The sequence below is a fragment of the Caretta caretta genome, chromosome 6, assembly GCF_965140235.1.
Source record: "Caretta caretta isolate rCarCar2 chromosome 6, rCarCar1.hap1, whole genome shotgun sequence".
Taxonomy (NCBI): domain Eukaryota; kingdom Metazoa; phylum Chordata; order Testudines; family Cheloniidae; genus Caretta; species Caretta caretta.
In genome coordinates, this window is record NC_134211.1 from 102,372,955 (window position 1) to 102,394,775 (window position 21,821).

The 21,821-nt window shown below is 46.7% G+C and overlaps 2 protein-coding genes across 3 annotated transcripts in view; one reads left to right on the forward strand and one right to left on the reverse strand.

The window, feature by feature from the left end:
• ITPK1 (inositol-tetrakisphosphate 1-kinase) overlaps nucleotides 1-21,821 on the reverse strand; it is a 288,871-nt gene that overhangs the window by 123,327 nt on the left and 143,723 nt on the right. The window lies entirely within an intron of this gene.
• On the forward strand, nucleotides 7,995-9,350 carry LOC125638055 (myb/SANT-like DNA-binding domain-containing protein 7). Its single transcript, XM_048853271.2, has 2 exons — nucleotides 7,995-8,550; nucleotides 9,139-9,350. The coding sequence occupies exons 1-2, from the start codon at nucleotides 7,995-7,997 to the stop codon at nucleotides 9,222-9,224; spliced, it is 642 nt and encodes a 213-aa protein (XP_048709228.2). The 3' UTR covers nucleotides 9,225-9,350.

Below are 21,821 nucleotides of genomic sequence, written 5' to 3' on the forward strand. Positions count from 1 at the left end.
ACTCTAACTGGCTCTTTAAGGATGAAGGGATAGCAAGTACGTTTCAACCACACAATCTGTAGTTTCATCCAACATTATGTGGACCTGAGGATCAGATTGTTTGAAAAAGGAAATTCTCTGTCTTCTAGTGAGAGCCATGGAAGGTAAACATTTCTGAGCTGTTCAGGATTTGGAAGAGTTCCACCTTCCTTTGTATATTGGCATAAAAAAGTCCTTGAAAAATGAAGCCTTTTCAAGAGGAGTATCAGCTCCAGTCATAAGTCAGACAAAAGCTAGCATAAAATTTCTGATGGTCTCTGCTGAGATAAATAATGAGTTAGTCCTCGTCAGTTGGAATCTGAACCCTCCTGCTTCCTTTTCCTTTCAGTATCCTTCTCTAACTGTTCCTTGCATTTGACATGATCATGCAAAGGTTTATTTTCAAGCAGAGTCAATGCCATGGCAATGAAAGTGAAAGAAAAGGTTTATCATCAGCGTGAAAATGTTTACGTTGCAACTGTGGCCCATTTACTTCCATTTGATATGCCCTCCATTTGATAGTGGGAATTTGATTAGAATGTGTCAATTTCACCTGATTTCTCCAGCCAACCAGCAAAATTAGGTAAATGAATGACAGAGGAATGAGAGACATGCAGAGTGTGAGCTGTTAAGATGTAGCAAATGACAAATATCAATACTATGCTTCCAAGGTGTTACAAATCCACGTGCTGAAGAAAGCAGTAACTACTAGAGATAAACCACACGCACACCGAACTTACACTAGGAACCTTGGTCCTTCAGCATAAACTAGGCCTTGAGCTAAAGGGCTCCCTTAGCGCACAATAGCAGTACATCCCCAAACCTCTGCGGGCCAGCTACTGGATGGGGGGAGAGGTCAGGGGAGCATAGGGAGTTAATTTTCAATAAACTGAATTTGTTTAATTTTTTTCTGCGGAACGCTGGTGATTTTTCTGTATTCTGTGGACAATACAAATGTCAGGCAAAATTCCATGAATTTCTATTGGCCCTGCCTGCAACCCCACATGCTGTGTTTAAAAACAAAATCATATCAGAGTGAAAATCTGGATCTGGTCACTCAAAAGACACATCAGCAGCAAATGCAAGATTTAGCAAAAGAAGAAATGCTATTTTTCTAAATGATTAAAAATCTAGTTTTGTTTCAATTTTTTTTTAAATGTTCCTAGTACATGCTACAATATCATGTATTTCACAGTGAGGCTCAATTGGATTTGTTGCTTAACGCTCGTCTTTGGAAATAGCTTGGATTATCATTTGAATCAAAAGAAGTCTTAATACCATCCTGTTCTCTTAAAGTGGACAAACCTTGTGTGCACTTCTGTCCTTGTGACTTTTCTGGTCATTGCTCCCCACTGCAGTCTACACCCATTCCATTTACCCTCATCTTCCTCCTAAAATGATTCTCTGTATAAACCAATTAACACACCCATTGTTGAAACATCTCGCTCCCGATCTTCAGATGCAAAAACTTCTCTAACTAGAATGCTGTACTGAGTTTTTGAACTTGACCTGACATTTAGTGGTGACAGAATCTGAGATTTCAGAGTAGCAGCCGTGTTAGTCTGTATTCGCAAAAAGAAAAGGAGTACTTGTGGCACCTTAGAGACGAAGTGAGCTTTAGCTCACGAAAGCTTATGCTCAAATAATCTGAGATTGTGACCTTTATCCAATGACAGTCTATCCTGAATAGGGAAAGCATGTGCACTATGGGTGAATCTTTCATGCTTGGAAAGTGGGAGGAGGGAAGAGGAGTAGTGAAGATCAAGACTGTAGCTCTGACCCCTTTGATTAAGGGAATATCAGACAACCTCTGTGGCACTTTTCATGTTCTCCTGGATGCTAGAGAAATGGACAAACACTAAATTTGTTCTAAGGCAAAGAAGGTTTCTCCATTCACTTTCCACTCCACGGGAGGGGGGAGGGGGACAGGCTATACCCACTAAGATTTGCAAAAGTGCAGAATCCAAACTCTCTGCTGGCAATGTAGATGTTCTCTGGCACGGAATGCTCCTTCCTCTGAACAGGAAGTACAGCACCAGCTTGAGTCTGCCCTTTGTTTCTCACTTCCAAAGGCTGTATATGGTATTCCCAATGCAGATCTACTGTACGCTTATTCAGTTAGGACTGCACTGACCCAGAAATGTTTGGAATTCATTTCAAGTTTGGGAATTCAGCCTATCAAAGTCCACTGAATCTCAGCTTTCTGATTGTTAGCCTCCTTTCTCCCCTCCTGGGCAAATTTCTACTCTGCATCTTTTATTGCACTCTGTTTTATGATCCCTTTGATATAAATGCACCCTCTTGCTTTACAGTGTTTAGCTTTGGTGTGCAACAGTGATGTGAGTCATCAAAAACAGTAATGAGCTATGGGTTTCATTTGTACATTGCAAGTCCTCAAGGAGCTGAAAGCTGGTATGTTGATGTGCACAGTAGAGTCCACCAGCTCTGGAGAAAACAGCCTTTGAAAACCTTTAAACAGATTGGAGTGGGCGGGGAACAGACAGAAGTCACTCACAAAATCCAGTCTCACTCTTTCCCCTTAGCTGAAGATGCTACAGAATCCATTGTCAGAAATAAAGAAAACAGATGCAAAAGATCTACTATAGCTTATCTGCCAAGGAGACACTTAGTGATTTTATTTGCAAAGAAAACTCAGCCAGGACAGTATTTCATATATATGAATAGGCTCTTTCCTGGGAGTGACTCTAATTTAAGCTATAGCAGCTTTGGATGGGCAATTCAGAGAGACTAAAACACAGCAAGCAGATTAGCTCAGCACTTAGTGGTGTGTCACTCCAACCAGAAGGATCCCCGAGTTCAGACCTTGGTGTCTCTGGGGTCCAGTCACAAGCATAATTTAGTTCTAAAGCTTCCCATGTATTCCCCTCTCAGCTATGCATACATGTGACAGTGACAGCCCATAAGCTTCCATTAGCTGGGAAAACAAATATCACCCAGAAGTCACTAGGTGAGTTCCAATTACCACCAAGTGACATTAGTAATAAGAGTTACTGCACTGGAAGGCAAGGGTAGAGAGATTTCCTACAGGAAGTATGAGGAAGATATTAGCTTATGTGGTTGACCACAGACTGGGCCTTTTAAATCACCCGGGGGGTTGGGGAGAGGGAGCGTGCACGCACACACACACTTGTAATAATTAGGCTCACAATTTTACATTATGGTGAGCTCAACTGTAAGGAGTGAGTGAAAGTTCATAAAGTGTCACAATCTACTATGACAAATATTAATAGGAAAAGATGCAAAAGGGAGACAAAGATTAAATTAATCCAAACAAAGAGCCCTACTGATATAATTCAAGGAATGTGTTCAGATCTTGCCTAGCAAACAAGAGAAGCGTGGGACTGGAAATTAATGGACCAAAACTGGTTTGTCAGAAATTAAGCCTAATTGGTGAATAATGAGGGGATGGGCTATTCCATCCATCACTCCCTTTGGAATGCTTAAAGAGAGACTTGGGAGGGGGGAGGAGGAATTAGATGCTGGCTAACTGAAAAACAGAAAAGGAAGGAGCAAGCTTCATTCTCACAGCTGCCACCCCCACCATCTTTTGGCACTCCAGGTTCTACCATGACACCACTGGGCATTTATTGCCCTGATCCTGGGAAATGTCCTGACCAGATCAGGCAAGAGAGAGAGACCCGGATGACATGGGCATCTTCACCAACTCTGGCTAAATCCCAAATAGGACTTGGGATGTCAGACTTTGTCACACACACCATGTGTTTCTTTTCCTTCTCCACTTATTTCTTCTCTTTTCTATCCTTCTCCTTTTGCCTTCTGTCTAATAAGAGTCTGGCCTAGCTAGCCAAGGCTTTATTCTTTGCAACATTGCACTAGGTCTGGGATCAGAGAGAAGCAGTTAAGAACAAATGCCATAAGCAAACCCATGCTAGTACAAGCTGCATGATCTCAGAGTGGCTAATAAGACCGTGCACCATGCCCATGTTTTTCCAGCAGCATGGCTGCAAGTAGCAGTCAACACCAGAGACAGAAGCTGCATTTAATATCTTTGCTGTTCTTTTCTCTCCCTTCTTGTCTGTGTTCGTCTTGTTTTGCTTTGCTTTCTAGACGAGACTGGGCTTGAACAACAGCAGTTCCAGCCTATTTCATCTAACTTCTTTTCTTCCCCCCCCCAACAGGACAGTTATTACTATCTTTAATACAGTCAAAGACCATCAGGTAGGGTGGGGTGCTTTCTAAAAAATCTCTCCAGCTACAGAGAAAGGGAACCAGGGTGTTAAAATGAAACCCAGACTTCATACTTAACATTTAAAATGTTTTAACTATTTTTCTTCTTTTTTCTGTATCTTTAATAAAAGGTTAAAAAGAATTTTTAATTGCATTTGCCATGGTATTAAGCAGGCTGAGGTCTCTGTATGCCAACACCCGAAACTTGTTTAAGGGTGTTTAATGTTGGGCCGTGACTGACTTATGTTAACAACTTCAATTCTTTGGACCCATTTATTCCATCAAAATTAGTACCACGCACACTCCTTCATGTCTCTTTAAAGCATTTAAAGAAGTAAGACTCATCTCATCAGCCCTCTAACCCTGCCAAAAAGCTCTCGGTCTTCCTCATGCAAAGCTAACAACTATTCAGCACTTTTTGCGGCTGATAATGGAGCCAAAGGGCAGGGAGTGAGAACTGGCTGAATATAAACCTCTCTTTGTGACAGGAACACCAGCCTGATCCCATTGCAAAGGGCAAACGCAAACCAAACCACAGCAGACTGTAAGGAACAGGAGTGAAGAGTTCACTAACAGGATGCTTTTTGTTTCTCTCCCCCTCCCCCCGCACCTTCCATGGTGCCGAATTAACTTGTGCCATTCTCCATTAAAGTGCTGCTGCAGCAGCAAGAGGTCTGAGAAAGGAAATCTGCTATGGTGGGGAGATTTCCCCTCCTCTCCACACCCTCCCCCCTTCTTGATTGCCTGACAAGAGGAGTGACTACCTCTGCATTGATAAAAACACTGACACCAGCCATCAAAAGAATCTCCCCTAACGGGAACGAAATGCAGTTTGAAAATACCACTGCTTCACTCTTCGTAGATTCAAGAAAATTCAAGACAGTGATGACCTATTAGGACTTTAAGCCTATCCTTGCACTATGACATGAGTCAGCTCTGTGTTCTTGGGGAACCAGGGCACAGTATCCAGCCTGTCTGACTCATGAAAGACCCCCCCCCCCTCCAGTTTCTGCTTGAACTAAAACCGATCAGAGAAAAGACTTGCAGAGAGCAGAGAAGGGCATTGGGAGACACACTAGACCCCTCCTGCCAAAGGTGACAAGATTAGGAAGTCTCCATTAGCATACAAAACGAAGAACAGAGACAACTCCCATAGCCTCATCTGCATGAAAGATGGGACAGGGAGACATCTCCATTTGCATACAGAATGGAGAACAGAGAACCACATTGAACTCTGGGACCAGAAAAGCAGGGAAGCACTGCATCATGGGGGATCTCTGCTCCAGATGTTAATGAACGTACGCCTGCACACACCCAGCTCAGCAGTTATCAGACTAATTCTAGCAATAAATCCTTGATTGATATCCAAAATATTGAAGCAGCCTAGTTGCATTGTGATCTCCCTGGAAAAAAACACCACCCATAGCCAAGAGTGATCAGCTCCTATTGTCTAGCCTAAAAAAAACCCCTGAGTCATCAGTTTACCCATAAACAAATCTAGTGTTCTCCCTTGAACCATTGTTGTTTCTCTACAAAAACGCCTACCTATGTTCAAGTAAGTGTTCTGATGCATGGACCCAAACTCTCCAACAGTTCCACTAGGACTCCATCTCCTGACTGATCATGCTGGGGGGCTCTGCCTGTCCAGCACTCAGGACCCTGAGCTACCACCATCATCTGGGAACCCCACCCAGTTCAAGCTCCATGGAGTGGGTGAGATCCCTCTCTCTCTCTGTTTTCTTTTCTACCTCAGGTATCAGCCTTTAATAATGTAACTGTTACATTGGTTTAGGCTCTCCTTGTGTAGTTATCACTATTATTCAATAAATAACTTTTATGGTTAAGCTGGTTGCTTCTCTCTCTCTCTCTCTCTCTCTGAACTTTACTCTTTTGTGTTTCTAGCTTCCCCCATTTACTCTGCAGCAAAGCTTCTTTTACCTACGCTAAAGATCCCTGCGGCGCCCAAAATACTGTGGGGTTTGCTCATCAAGTGAGTTACTACCAGTACAATTGTGACATGAAAGTGAGGATAGGGACGTGTTAAACCTGTGGCATATAAGGGTGACAGCTGAAAGTGCTGTTCGGCCCAGCCCATTGAGTACAGGGACATATAAGAGGGTCAGCTTGAGAGTACTGATTGATCCAGTCCACTCAGACTTGCTCTGTTCGTGTGTGGGTGGGTGTGCGCGCGCATCTGGTTCTAGGGCTGGAGGAACCCAGCCCTGGGGAACCTAGGTCCTGCAGGATAGCTCCATTTGGAGGGGACTTGCAGAAGGAAGGAGTAGAGCTCCATATGAACACATAAGTGACATAAGCAATACATTAATAGAATTACAGACCCCCTCTCCCCCAGAAGAGTAACCCTAATAAATGAGCATACCCCAAAGTAACGGGCACATCTTGTGGTAACTAATGCAGGACTGGTCCCTACGGTACATTTTCTACTCGTGCTTTGCCCAGTCTATTTTTAAGTGGCACCCTTATAGCAGTCACGAAGGATAAAACACACCGCCCCATCCGTGATGCGTTCCAAAATCCCAGAAGCAGTATAACCTAATAGCAAAATCCAGTCCAAATAACTAAAATACAGGACCTGGCATCTTTTTAATATTTACTGAAATTTTGGAGAGGAAGTAGAGCACTGTTAGGATGACCTGCAGCAAAATACATAGTTATGCTAGGACACAGGTACTACTAATTCATACCACTAGAGGATACCTGCTGCATGTCTGCTCCCATGTTTTTGTCTACCGAAAGCATCAGGCTATCTAGACATAAAACAGACACGTCAGCTAGTTCTTTCATGGTCTCCATACAAATACCGTCCTGGTAAATTATCTTGCTGAAAAAAATGAGATTTTGCATACTTGAACTGGAAGCTGTTCCTCCTTCGCCCCAAAGAAACAAAACTGCCAAGCACCTCCCCTTCTACAAGCATGTCAGCAGATCTACTCAAGTCAACCAGAAGACTGCATGCCAGGCCACCCCTAGGCAGATTCTATTTCACCAACACCTTGCTTGGCCTGTCCCACACAATGTTTTAATGCGAGCCTCTGAACAGAGCTCTTTGTCCATCACAAATACCAGAGGAAACTACAGCTGTGCCAGAAACCAGGCCAGCACTAATAAGAAAGTAGCTTCCCATTCTCTGTCCTCTGCCCCAATCAATTATACTTAGATACGGAATCCCATACTCAACAGATTGTTACTTGGCATTTTCTTGCACTGATACCAGTAATGGTTACTTTCCATCTCTATAGCATTATCTGTCATAGGGTCTCAAAGCACTTTACTCATTGCATTAAGTAAAGCATCACAACACCTCTGTGCAGCAGGTATTATTTCCAAGAAGCAGATGGAGAAAGCAAAGCATAGTGAGACTAAGCCCTGGTCTACACTAGGACTTTAGGTCGAATTTAGCAGCGTTAAATCGATGTAAACCTGCACCCGTCCACACAATGAAGCCCTTTATTTCGACTTAAAGGGCTCTTAAAATCGATTTCCTCACTCCACCCCTGACAAGTGGATTAGCGCTTAAATCGACCTTGCCGGCTCGAATTTGGGGTACTGTGGACACAATTCGATGGTATTGGCCTCCGGGAGCTATCCCAGAGTGCTCCATTATGACCGCTCTGGACAGCACTCTCAACTCAAATGCACTGGCCAGGTAGACAGGAAAAGAACCGCGAACTTTTGAATCTCATTTCCTGTTTGGCCAGCGTGGCAAGCTGCAGGTGACCATGCAGAGCTCATCAGCATAGGTGACCATGATGGAGTCCCAGAATTGCAAAAGAGCTCCAGCATGGACCGAACGGGAGGTACGGGATCTGATCGCTGTTTGGGGAGAGGAATCCGTGCTATCAGAATTCCGTTCCAGTTTTCGAAATGCCAAAACCTTTGTGAAAATCTCCCAGGGCATGAAGGACAGAAGCCATAACAGGGACCCGAAGCAGTGCCGCGTGAAACTGAAGGAGCTGAGGCAAGCCTACCAGAAAACCAGAGAGGCGAACAGCCGCTCTGGGTCAGAGCCCCAAACATGCCGCTTCTATGATGAGCTGCATGCCATTTTAGGGGGTTCAGCCACCACTACCCCAGCCGTGTTGTTTGACTCCTTCAATGGAGATGGAGGCAATACGGAAGCAGGTTTTGGGGACGAAGAAGATGATGATGATGATGAGGTTGTAGCTAGCTCACAGCAAGCAAGCGGAGAAACCGGTTTTCCCGACAGCCAGGAACTGTTTCTCACCCTAGACCTGGAGCCAGTACCCCCCGAACCCACCCAAGGCTGCCTCCTGGACCCAGCAGGCGGAGAAGGGACCTCTGGTGAGTGTACCTTTTAAAATACTATACATGGTTTAAAAGCAAGCATGTGAAAGGATTACTTTGCCCTGGCATTTGCGGTTCTCCTAGATGTAGTCCTAAAGCCTTTGCAAAAGGTTTCTGGGGAGGACAGCCTTATTGCGTCCTTCATGGTAGGACACTTTACCACTCCAGGCCAGTAACACGTACTCGGGAATCATTGTAGAACAAAGCATTGCAGTGTATGTTTGCTGGCATTCAAACAACATCTGTTCTTTATCTCTCTGTGTTATCCTCAGGAGAGTGAGATATAATTCATGGTCACCTGGTTGAAATAGAGTGCTTTTCTTCAGGGGACACTCAGAGGAGCCCATTCCTGCTGGGCTGTTTGCCTGTGGCTAAACAGAAATGTTCCCCGCTGTTAGCCACAGGGTGGGGGGAAGGTTCAGGGGGTAGCCACGCGGTGGGAGGAGGCAAAATGCGACCTTGTAACGAAAGCACATGTGCTATGTATGTAATGTTAACAGCAAGGATTACCCTGAAAGAGTGTAGCCACTGTTTTATAAAATGTGTCTTTTTAAATACCACTGTCCCTTTTTTTTTCTCCACCAGCTGCATGTGTTTCAATGATCACAGGATCTTCTCCTTCCCAGAGGCTAGTGAAGCTTAGAAAGAAAAAAAAAACGCACTCGCGATGAAATGTTCTCCGAGCTCATGCTGTCCTCCCACACTGACAGAGCACAGACGAATGCGTGGAGGCAAATAATGTCAGAGTGCAGGAAAGCACAAAATGACCAGGAGGAGAGGTGGCGGGCTGAAGAGAGTAAATGGTGGGCTGAAGAGAGGGCTGAAGCTCAAATGTGGCGGCAGCGTGATGAGAGGAGGCAGGATTCAATGCTGAGGCTGCTGCAGGACCAAACCAGTATGCTCCAGTGTATGGCTGAGCTGCAGCAAAGGCAGCTGGAGCACAGACTGCCACTGCTGCCCCTCTGTAACCAACCGCCCTCCTCCCCAAGTTCCATAGCCTCCACACCCAGACGCACAAGAACGCGGTGGGGGGGCCTCCGGCCAACCAGCCACTCCACCACAGAGGATTGCCCAAAAAAAAGAAGGCTATCATTCAATAAATTTTAAAGTTGTAAACTTTTAAAGTGCTGTGCTTAAAGTGCTGTGTGGCATTTTCCTTCCCTCCTCCACCACCCCTCCTGGGCTACCTTGGTAGTCATCCCCCTATTTGTGTGATGAATGAATAAAGAATGCATGAATGTGAAGCAACAATGACTTTATTGCCTCTGCAAGCGGTGATTGAAGGGAGGAGGGGCAGGTGGTTAGCTTACAGGGAAGTAGAGTGAACCAAGGGGAGGGGGTTTCATCAAGGAGAAACAAACAGAACTTTCACACCGTAGCCTGGCCAGTCATGAAACTGGTTTTCAAAGCTTCTCTGATGCGTACCGCGCCCTCCTGTGCTCTTCTAACCGCCCTGGTGTCTGGCTGCACGTAACCAGCAGCCAGGCGATTTGCCTCAACCTCCCACCCCGCCATAAACGTCTCCCCCTTACTCTCACAGATATTGTGGAGCACACAGCAAGCAGTAATAACAGTGGGAATATTGGTTTCGCTGAGGTCTAAGCGAGTCAGTAAACTGCGCCAGCGCGCCTTTAAACGTCCAAATGCACATTCTACCACCATTCTGCACTTGCTCAGCCTGTAGTTGAACAGCTCCTGACTACTGTCCAGGCTGCCTGTGTACGGCTTCATGAGCCATGGCATTAAGGGGTAGGCTGGGTCCCCAAGGATACATATAGGCATTTCAACATCCCCAACAGTTATTTTCTGGTCTGGGAATAAAGTCCCTTCCTGCAGCTTTTGAAACAGACCAGAGTTCCTGAAGATGCGAGCATCATGCACCTTTCCCGGCCATCCCACGTTGATGTTGGTGAAACGTCCCTTGTGATCCACCAGAGCTTGCAGCACTACCGAAAAGTACCCCTTGCGGTTTATGTACTCGGCGACTTGGTGCTCCGGTGCCAAGATAGGGATATGGGTTCCGTCTATAGCCCCACCACAGTTAGGGAATCCCATTGCAGCAAAGCCATCCACTATGACCTGCACATTTCCCAGGGTCACTACCCTTGATATCAGCAGATCTTTGATTGCGTGGGCTACTTGCATCACAGCAGCCCCCACAGTAGATTTGCCCACTCCAAATTGATTCCCAACTGACCGGTAGCTGTCTGGCGTTGCAAGCTTCCACAGGGCTATCGCCACTCACTTCTCAACTGTGAGGGCTGCTCTCATCTTGGTATTCATGCACCTCAGGGCAGGGGAAAGCAAGTCACAAAGTTCCATGAAAGTGCCCTTACGCATGCGAAAGTTTTGCAGCCACTGGGAATCGTCCCAGACCTGCAACACTATGCGGTCCCACCAGTCTGTGCTTGTTTCCCGAGCCCAGAATCGGCGTTCCACAGCATGAACCTGCCCCATTAGCACCATGATGCATGCATTGGCAGGGCCCATGCTTTCAGAGAAATCTGTGTCCATGTCCTGATCACTCACGTGACCGCGCTGACGTCGCCTCCTCGCCCGGTATCGCTTTGCCAGGTTCTGGTGCTGCATATACTGCTGGATAATGCGTGTGGTGTTTAATGTGCTCCTAATTGCCAAAGTGAGCTGAGCGGCCTCCATGCTTGCCTTGGTATGGCGTCCGCACAGAAAGAAGGCGCAGAACGATTGTCTGCCGTTGCTCTGACGGAGGGAGGGGCGACTGACGACACGGCTTACAGGGTTGGCTTCAGGGAGCTAAAATCAACAAAGGGGGTGTCTTTACATCAAGGAGTATTTCAGGCAGGACTTCACGGAGGGTTCCAATAAGAAATGGTGCACCTAAGTTATTGTTCTTATTGGAACAAGGAGGTTAGCCTGGCCTCTGATTGATACATGGCTAGATTTACCTCGCTGCACCTTCTCTGTGAGTGACTGCAGTGTGACCTAGAGGAATGAGTCCCCTAGACAGGGGAGGAGGCAAATGAGTACAAAACAAATCTGGTCTATTTCTTGTTTTGACCCACTCCATCTATCTTTTACATCTTTGGCTGGCAGCAGACGGTGCAGAAGGACTGCATGCCATCCACATCTCATGGCTGCTCGGCAGAAGATGGTACAGTACGACTGCTAGCAGTCCGTATCGCCTGCCCGCTCACCATAAGACGGTTCAATAGGACTGACTGCAGGACTAAAGAGAATGACCTGGTCAAGTCACTCCAAATTTAGTCCCTGCGCCCATGTCTGCCCAGGCGCTCCCAGCCGACGTGGCCAGGAGCACCTCGGACATGACGATGACGGCTACCAGTCGTACTGTACCGTCTGCTACCACAAGGCAAGGGGTTGCTGCTACTGTGTAGCAATGCCGTACCGCGTCTGCCAGCACCCAGGAGATATAGGGTGACGGTTACCTGAGCGGGCTCCATGCTTGCCGTGGTATGGCGTCTACACAGGTAACTCAGGAAAAAAGGCACGAAACAATTGTCTGCCCTTGCTTTCACGGAGGGAGGGAGGGAACGGGGGCCTGACGATATGTACCCAGAACCACCCGCGACAATGTTTTAGCCCCATCAGGCATTGGGATCTCAACCCAGAATTCCAATGGGCAGCGGAGACTGCGGGAACTGTGGGATAGCTATCCACAGTGCAACGCTCCGGAAGTCGACTCTAGCCTCGGTACTGTGGAAGCGCTCCGCCGAGTTAATGCACTTAGAGCATTTTCTGTGGGGACACACACACTCTAGTATATAAAACCGATTTCTAAAAAACCGACTTCTATAAATTCGACCTTATTCCGTAGTGTAGACATACCCTAAGTGCTAGTCTACACTGGCAACGTTAAAGCAGTGCTTTTACGTGGCTTGTGTGATCACAGCCGAGAGCTCTCCCAGTGCTTTAAAAAAACCCACCTCCGTGAGGGGCGCAGCTCCCAGGACTGGCGCACTGTCTGGACTGGCGCTTTACAGCGCTGAAAAGTGCGGCGTTCAGCGGGGTGTTTTTTCACACCCCTGAGCGAGACAGTTGCAGCGCTGTAAAGTGCCAGTGTAAACAAGCCCTTCGGGACTTGCCCAAGATAAAGCTGGGGAAAGAACCTAGATCTCCTGTGCTTCAACCCCTAAAAACAATGGGGTCCTGGTCCATGACTAGAGCTCCTCAGCACTCCAATAATAGAAGTAAATAATCATGATTAACCTTCCTCCTTACAAGAAAGCAATCCTGCCCCCATTAATCCAACAGAACTGTGACCAGAGCTGCCTCGCCACAGCCTTCTCAGTAATCTTCCCCCCCAAACAGGGAATAACTTGGTTAGACTGTTAGCATCAAGAGATGGTCTCCTAAGCAATGTGATGAAGGGACAGAGAGCTTATGAAGGAGAATTTTAGGTTGGGTTTGCAGAACAGCACTGAAGTTTTTGTTCTGGGTTCTTGGCAATCTCCACTTGACTCAGTTATTTAAACCCCTTCCACTGGCTCCTATTCCTCTGCGTAACCAATTGAAAGTTCTGACCTTAGCATTTCAGGTCTTTCATTCCCAAATGCTGTCCTGTTTGTGTAACTTGATTTCGCTATAGACACCTACACAGGGCTTGTGCTCAGTTTATTACTTTCCTCTGATGGGAGGAGGAGGGGAGGACCTCTCATGAGCACCTCCTGTCAGCGGGGTGCAATCCTGCACTCTTTCCTTTTTCTGTTCCCGGTGCTCCATGATGGCGGTTGCCTTCGTCAGGCGGGTCTTCAGTGACTCAGCCCTTCGGCTAAGTCACACATAGACTAAAGACAGACACATGAAGGAACCCCCTTCCAGGTAACACAGTTCAACAAACAACTGGCCCTCTGTAAGGTTTTCAGCCCAGTCTCTAGTCCCTTTCTTGGGCTCCAAAACAAAAAACTTGCCCCCTTCTCAGGGCTTTGACCACTTCGCCAGTGTGGGACCCAGGCCCGCCCACTACTCCAGGTCCCAACCCAGAGACCCTACAATTATCAGCCATATGCTTCTTTCTTTACTAGTTGCTATTACTGCATTCTCTGACCTGCTTCACACGCTGTCCCGTCACCTTCTTGTGTTCTCTGTCTGAGCAGGTTATCACCCAGGCCTCCTTGCCTGGAGAGTTTCTCAGTCTCTCCCCTGATTTCTCAGGGTCTTCTCTCAGGCCTCTTTACCTGGAGAGCTTAAAATAGTTAGTCAGGGTTCTCTCTCCCAGGCCTCTGTGCCTGGAAAGCTTCACAGTCCTATCCCTGCTTGAGCAGGGTTTCTCCCCAGTCTCGTTAGCTGTGGAGTCTCACAGCCTTCCAGTCCTCCTTCAGCCTTCTGGTCCCAGCCAGCAACTGCCCTGCTCAAGCCCTGTAGCTCATTTTAACTGAGCCTGCTGGGCTCTGATTGGCTGCTTCTCTGCAGCTTTTCTAGACAGACCTGGAGGACCAAGAATTCACTACTTTTTCCTGGGGTGGAGTTGGTAGGACTGCAGGGCTTCCAGTAGGGGCCTCAAAGGGCCTGGTACACCCCATCACATTGCCCTTAGTGGGTGTTTTTTTTTTTTAAAATGTTTGGGCCACCATTTAAAAGTTTTCCACAGTGCATTTCTGACCATATTTTTCCTTTCAGTGACATTTGCTATCTGCTGAGAATCATGCTGCTAAATAGTTGCTCCAAGATAAATCCTAGCTAAAAACTTTTTTAAAAACATATATATAGCTCTTAATTTGTCTTGTTCTTTTATATACACGACTTTGGTGATTGCAGGAAGTACTTTACTGAGTCTGTCCTGTAAGGGTGTAGGAACGACTGTTCCTGTCATACCAAAAGGAGAGTTTCATTTGCCATTAGGACCCCTGGATGAATGCAGCAAGCCGTTTCTGGTAGGCAAGTGGTTAAGTGCTTCAGACTTGTTCACGGCTTCAGAAAGGCAATGGAGCACCGAAGGCAGAAGAATCCATGTCACCCAAATCCAAAAAAGCTTCTTGCCGGGGGTTTCTTCTGAGGTCACGAATGCTGTTGTGGATTAGGAACAATAGCAGAATAAATCCTGAGATTAGCAGAGAAGAAAAGTTGAACTGAAAACATGTGACAGGAGGATTAAAGCTCTGAAGAAACACAGGAAGTTATAGGGAAATATAAGCTCCTGGAGAAAGTTCTTAGTAAACATAACATGATGCTGAGACTCTCTCATTTCCTTGGCTTCCATTTCTGTCAGAAAACAGCATTTGCTTATATACAACAATAAAATCACAGCACCAGAAAGGCTGGGCAAATTAGGGGTGTGGATCAGAAAAGCAATCTAATCCTTGGGTGCTTTCATCAAAGCTTCTGCATGTGCAAATTTGGTTTAGAAAGACCAGAAAAAAATGTTTCCTGGGAAATTTCTGATATTTCTTGATAGTAGCTGTGTCAGAAATGCTGAAAGAACTGGCAGTTCCGTTGCCAAGTCAGGCCAGAAATGAACTGGGCAATCCCTCAGAGTAGAGAATGTTATTTGGTCCTCAATACCATGTATTAAAATACTGCAACACACAGGACTCAGTGCAGTCTGAGCGAGAGGTGGGGACTCAACCTGTAATATCCAGGTATAATAGGATCATGTAAATACTCACTACAAGTAAAATCATTCAGTATTTGGAGGCCCATCTGGAAGAGGACTGCTCACAATAAACAGTGACTAAGCTTAAAAGAAAATATCAAGGGAACCTGGGATATTCAGATGAAGGAGAAGAGATGTGAAGGGATGGAATAATCATTCAAGAGATGTTTTCATAAGAACACTAACCTAAATACATACTGCACTGGCTTCCACATTAGAATCATAGAATATCAGGGTTGGAAGGGACCTCAGGAAGTCATCTAGTCCAACCCCCTGCTCAAAGCAGGACCGATCCCCAATTAAATCATCCCAGCCAGGGCTTTCTCAAGCCTGACCTTAAAAACCTCTAAGGAAGGAGATTCCACCACCTCCCTAGGTAACGCATTCCAGTGTTTCACCACCCTCCTCGTGAAAAAGTTTTTCCTAATATCCAACCTAAACCTCCCCCACTGCAACTTGAGACCATTACTCCTTGTTCTGTCATCTGCTACCACTGAGAACAGTCTAGAGCCATCTTCTTTGGAACCCCCTTTCAGGTAGTCATCAAATCCCCCCTCATTCTTCTCTTCTGTAGACTAAGCATCCCCAGTTCCCTCAGCCTCTCCTCATAACTCATGTGTTCCAGACCCCTAATCATTTTTGTTGCCCTCCGCTGGACTCTTTCCAATTTTTCCACATCCTTCTTGTAGCGTGGGGCCCAAAACTGGACACAGTACTCCAGATGAGGCCTCACCAGTGTCAAATAGAGGGGAACGATCACGTCCCTCGATCTGCTGGCAATGCCCCTACTTATACAGCCCAAAATCCTGTTAGCCTTCTTGGCAACAAGGGCACAGGTTTGACTCATATCCAGCTTCTCGTCCACTGTCACCCCTAGGTCCTTTTCCGCAGAACTGCTGCCTAGCCATTCGGTCCCTAGTCTGTAGCGGTGCATTGAATTCTTCCATCCTAAGTGCAGGACCCTGCACTTATCCTTATTGAACCTCATCAGATTTCTTTTGGCCCAATCCTCCAATTTGTCTAGGTCCTTCTGTATCCTATCCCTCCCCTCCAGCGTATCTACCACTCCTCCCAGTTTAGTATCATCCGCATCATATCTGGACCAGAACTAGATAGCTCAGATTCCTAAAGATGAGAGTCCTAACTAGTGTTTTTCAGATACCAACCGGAGTAGATGCTTTGGAATCTGCTGCTGCACTCCTTGATGGATTCCTAATGCCTCAGCAATAATTCTCCTCTAAATGGGGGTTCCAGCTGGTGAACAGATAGCCACAGCCATGCTTTCATCATTCTAATCACCTCTCTTTTACCAGCTGACAACAGTGTGTCTGGTTTCCACATGTGCTTCCCATTCCACAAAAAGACACACTGATGAGACAAAGCAGAGAACAAACCCAGAGAGCATCTAGTACGCATTTAAACAAAGTCTGATCATCAGCCAGCTGAATCTGTACAATCTTTATTACATGATAAAAATCGTAATTGGGTAAAGTGAGAGATGGCTGGAAGGAGAGAAAGTGCCAGTGTATTTGGCATTTTTTATTTCTCTCAAACTCATTAGGATCCTTTGTAAAAATAAGGAAATGCATTTCAGTTTCAGCTGATCAAAATTCCACCCTCCATCACATTGTATTATTTAGAGTTGCACATAAATGCTGGGTGGCTAGCAATATTGGGTTTTTTAAAACTCAGAGAGAGGAGGAGAAGGAGGAGGAGGAGTGGTGCAAAGCACTGAAATCCTTGGTGGGGGCGGGGAAGACACAAAAGTATCACATGGACTCTGCTAACTTTCAGGAGAACAATGGATAAAATTTTGTACCTACAAACCCTAACACACTCCATTTAAAAAAAATACAGAAGATTCTTAACAAGCTTGCATCCAACAAGCAGTTCTGCAGAAAAGGACGGGGAAGTTACTCACCTTGCAGTAACTGAAGTTCTTTGCGATGTGTGTCCCTGTGGCTGCTCCACTCTAGGTGTCGGTGCGTCCCGGCGCCGTTGATCAGAGATTTTCGGTAGCAGTGCCTGGTCAGGACGCAGGCGCTCAGTTAGCATCTCCCATCTCATTGGAATCTTCCTGAACGCCTGCGTCCCGCACCCCCCTCAGTTTCTTCTCTACTGTGGAGCGATTATACTAGTACTCCAAAGTAGAGGGAAGAAGGGTGGGGAGTGGAGCACCCGCAGGGACACACATCTCAAAGAACTTCAGTTACTGCAAGGTGAGTAACTTCCCCTTCTTCTTCGAGTGCTGTCCCAGTGGGTGCGCCACTCTAGGTGAACGTGTAGCAGTACCCACTATGATTGGTGGGACTTTGGAGATGCGGCAGTGAGTACTGTAGAGAGTACTGTATGGCCTACTATGGTGTCTGCTGTGGTATCTTGCGTGATAGCACAGTTTTTGGCAAACGCGTGTTCAGATGACCATGTAGCCACTCAACAGAGGTCAGAAATGGGTATGTAATGTAGGAAGGCAACGGATGTTGACATAGCTCAAGTGGAATGAGTTCTAATGTCTTCGGGCGGTTGAATATTTTGAATACAGTAAGAGGATGTGATGCAGTCAGAGATCCACTTGGACAGACGTTGTTTAGAGATAGCCGTACCTTTCGATCTTTCGGTGATGGAGTCATGGAGTCGAAAGAGTCATGGAGATTTACTAAATGGCTTAGTCCTGTCTAAGCAAAAGGCGATTGCTCGCCTGACATTGAGAATATGTAGAGATGCTTCGTGTGGAGTCTTGTGAGGTTTGGGATAAAAAGTAGGCAAGTATATCAGTTGGTTAAGGTGGATATCACCTTAGGGAGAAATTTAGGATGTGGTCTCACAGTGACTTTGTCTTTGGAGAAGATTGTGTAGGGAGGATGGGCTACCAGGGCGCTTGTATTTCACCTACTCTCCTTGCTGATGTTACTGCAACTAAGAAAGCTACCTTCATGGACATATGGAGAAGAGAGGAGGTAGCCAAAGGCTCGAATGGAGGTTTCATGAGAGCGTGAAGAATGAGGTTAAGATTCCATATAGCTGCCGTTGGGTAAATTTCAGGGTAGAGATTTTGCAGGCCTGTGAGAAATCATTTTATGGTGGTGGTGGGGGGCGGGGCAAAGAGTGAATAACCTTCTAACAGGATGTGGAAGGTGGTAAGCGCCGCCAGTTGTACTTTGATAGAGCTGAGCGAAAGTCCATCCTGTTTTAGTCTCAGGAGATAGTCTAGAATGTTAGGGAGGGTCACCGTATTGGGCGTTAAGTGATTACGTGAGCACCAGAGGATGAAACGCTTCCACTTCTGCAGGTAAGTTTTACGAGTGGAGTCTTTTCTACTGTGCAGAAGGACGTATTGTACTTGCTTGGAACAGGCTTGTTCATGGGTTTGGAACTATGAAGGAACTAGGCTGTCAGGTGGAGCTTTTGGAGCTGGGGGTGAAGAACCCGTCCATTGTCCTCGGAAAGGAGATCTGGCCTGTTGGGGAGAGCCCGTGGATGATGGGAGGACATGCGGAGTAGGTAAGGATACCACGTCTGTCTTGGCCAAGCTGGGGCAATAAGGATGATCCGGGTCTTGTCGTCTACGATCTTCCAAAGAACGCTGTGTAGCAGAGGGATTGGTGGGAAGGCGTAGAGGAGAGAGTTGTTCCACGGGATGAGGAACATCCTAAGGATGCAGTCCCGAGTCCCGCTCTGGAGCGAAACAGCTGACATTTTCAATTCTGGGATGTGGCAAAGAGGTCTATTGACGGGGTGCCCCTGAGGCAGAATAGCTGTTGAAGTATTGTGGGATGCAGTTCCCATTTGTGTTCTGTTGAGAAGCATCTGCTGAGTGCATCGGCAGTAGTGTTGTGGCAGTCTGGTAGGTAGGAAGTGATGATTTGATTTGTATTTGATGTTGTATGCACCAATTCCATAGTCAGATGGCTTCCATGCAAAGGGAATGTGATCGGGCTCCCCCTTGTCTGTTGGTGTAGTACATACATGCTATGTTGTCTGTTAAGACCAGAATAGATTTGTTCTTTATGAGGGGAAGAAAGTGAAGGCATGCTCGCCTCACTGCTCTGAGCTCTAAGAGCTTTAAGTGTAGGTGTGTCTCTGATGCGGACCACCGGCCTTGTGCCCTATGTCCCCCTAGATGCACTCCCCAGCCAATTAGGAAAGCGTCCGTGGTAAGCATGAGCATTGGGGATCGTTGCTGGAAGGAAACCCCCATGCAGAGGTTTTCTGGTCTTGTCCATCAATGTAGGGAAGCTGGGCCATTGGGAGGAGGAGTTAGCAGTATTCCTAAGGTGTATCTGTTGGGTTTGAAATTGGAATTGAGCCAGCCCTGAAGACATCTCATGTATAGCCTGGCATACTGGATCATGAAGGTGGTGGCTGCCATGTGACCAAGGAGCTGTAGACAGATTCTTCCCTGTGTCCTGGGACGAATAGAGAGTGTGCGTATGAGCTGCGTGATAGCAAGGAATCTATGGTATTGGAGCGAGGCCCTGCTCTGGATTGAGTCGAGATGAGCTCCGATGAACTCGATCTGTTGTGTAGGTGTCAGGGTGGATTTTTGGATGTTTATTTGGAGGCCTAGGCTGTGAAAGAGGGAGATGGCAAATCGGGTAGCTTGAAGTGTCTCGCCATAGGATTTGCCTTTGAGGAGGCAATCGTCCAGGTAGGGGAAAATCGTGATCCCATGTTTGTGGAGGTGAGCCATGACCACAGCTAGAGTTTTGGAAAAGACTCTCGGCGCTGTGGAGAGGCCAAAAGGAAAAACTCTGTATTGAAAATGGTCATGACCGATTGCGAATCGTAGGAAGCGTCTGTGAGCTGGATGAATTGATATATGAAAATAAGCGTCCTGTAGGTTGAGAGCTGTGAACCAGTCCCCTTGATCCAGTGCAGGAATTATTGTGCTCAGTGTGACCATCTTGAATTTTTATATCCTCACAAATTTGTTCAGTCGGTGTAGATCTAGTATAGGCCTCCATCCCACGGTCTTTTTCTGGGTCAGGAAGTAATGAAGTAGAACCCTTTCCCTCAATGTTGCGTCGGACAGGTTCCACTGCACCTAGCTGGAGAAGGTGAGCCACTTCTACGCAAAGTAGGTGCTCATGAGGGGGTCCCTAAAGAGGGATGGGGAAGGGTAGGAGGATAGGATATGAATGGGATAGAGTAACCAGACTGAACTATTTCAAGGACCCAGTGATCCTGTGTAATATGCTGCCAGGCATGTTGGAAACTCTGGAGGCGGTAGCCAAATGGGCAAGTAGGCTGTGGAATCAAGGAGTAGTCGTACAGACCCTCGACCAACGTTTCAAATTGTTGTTTATTCCCAGATGGGTGGGAGGTGGTTGCTTGAGTTTTATTTTGTCTGCGCTAGGCGGGTCTAGAGTGATTCCAATTTATGTCATATGGTTTGGGTTGAGGCCGATAATATAGTTGTGTGCATGGTCTTTGGTAAGGTTGGTATCGTTGTCTCCTGGGAAGAGATGGGTGAATACCCAAGGTGCGCAGTGTCGTTCTAGAATCTTTCATAGCGTGAAGTAGTTCATCAGTTTTTTGGAAAACAGTCTGTCTTTATCAAAGGGGACGTCCTCCACTTTGGTCTGCAGATCTTTACGGATGCCAGATGCAGAAAGCCATGAAGATCTGCGCATAATCACAGCAGTTGCAGTAGTATGGGCTGCTGTGTCTGCCGTGTCTAAAAGAGGCTTGTAGGGCCATTCTGGAAATCAATTGGCCCTCGCTCAGAAGTGATTTAAAGTCTGCTCTCCTGTCCTCTGGAACGTAGGAGGCAAATTCAAAAAGTTTATTGTAGTTATCAAAGTCGTAGCTGGCGAGGACTGCAGAGTAGTTTGCAATCCTGAATTGAAGAGTGGAGGACGCGTAAACCTTGCGTCAGAAGACGTCAAGGCATTTAAGGTCCTTGTCTTACAGGGTGTGCCGATATTGTGGCTGTTTTGTCCTTTGTGCGACTGCATCCATGACGAGAGACTTCGTTTGTGGGTGAGAAAATAGGAAGTCAGCATCCTTAGCAGGAACATAGTATTTACGTTCGGCCTTTCTGCAGGTAGGTAATAAAGAAGCTGGAGTTTGCCAGAGAGTGTCAGCTGGTTCCAGGAGAGCTTCATTTATAGGGAGCATGATCTTTGAGGGTGCAGAGGGTTGAAGGATTCTGAGGAGTTTATGTTGTGTCTCCTGAACTTCTTCTAGGGGGAGGTCTTGACTGAGTATTGAAAAGCTCTTGAAATTGTTTACAGTCGTCCACGTTCTGTGGAGGCGGGGGGGGGGAAGAGGGCTCTGTCTGGAGCAGATGGAGAATTAGGGGTCAGTCAATCAGGATATGGTTCGTTGCTCACGTTCTCAGGAGGGGGTTCAGGTACTCTAGAAGTGAATGGAGCTGGAGATCGAGGCACTGAAGCAAGTAGTGGTTTAGTGGAAGAGGTCTGAGGATGAGTGGTAGGAGGATGTGGCCAAGGGTACCACTGGGGCCAAGGCATAGGCTAGGAAAACTTAGGTGCCATCCACGGGGGCGGGGGGCAAAGTAGGGAAACTGAGGCTGGTGGCTGAGGACCGTAGCCTGACGTGGAAGAGGGTCCAGCGGAGGAGGAGAGACAGGTGGGGAGAACTCCGCCTGCTGCTGTATATCGGGTTCGCTGCCAGTGAAGGTAGCCAGTTCAGGTGGTGAGAGCGGCTGTTGGAA

Coding starts and splice junctions, on each gene's coding strand:
- LOC125638055 (XM_048853271.2), top strand. CDS start 7,995: ATGATGGAGTCCCAGAATTGCAAAAGAGCTCCAGCATGGACCGAACGG. Junction 8,551..9,138: donor AGGCGGAGAAGGGACCTCTG/GTGAGTGTACCT, acceptor TTTCTCCACCAG/CTGCATGTGTTTCAATGATC.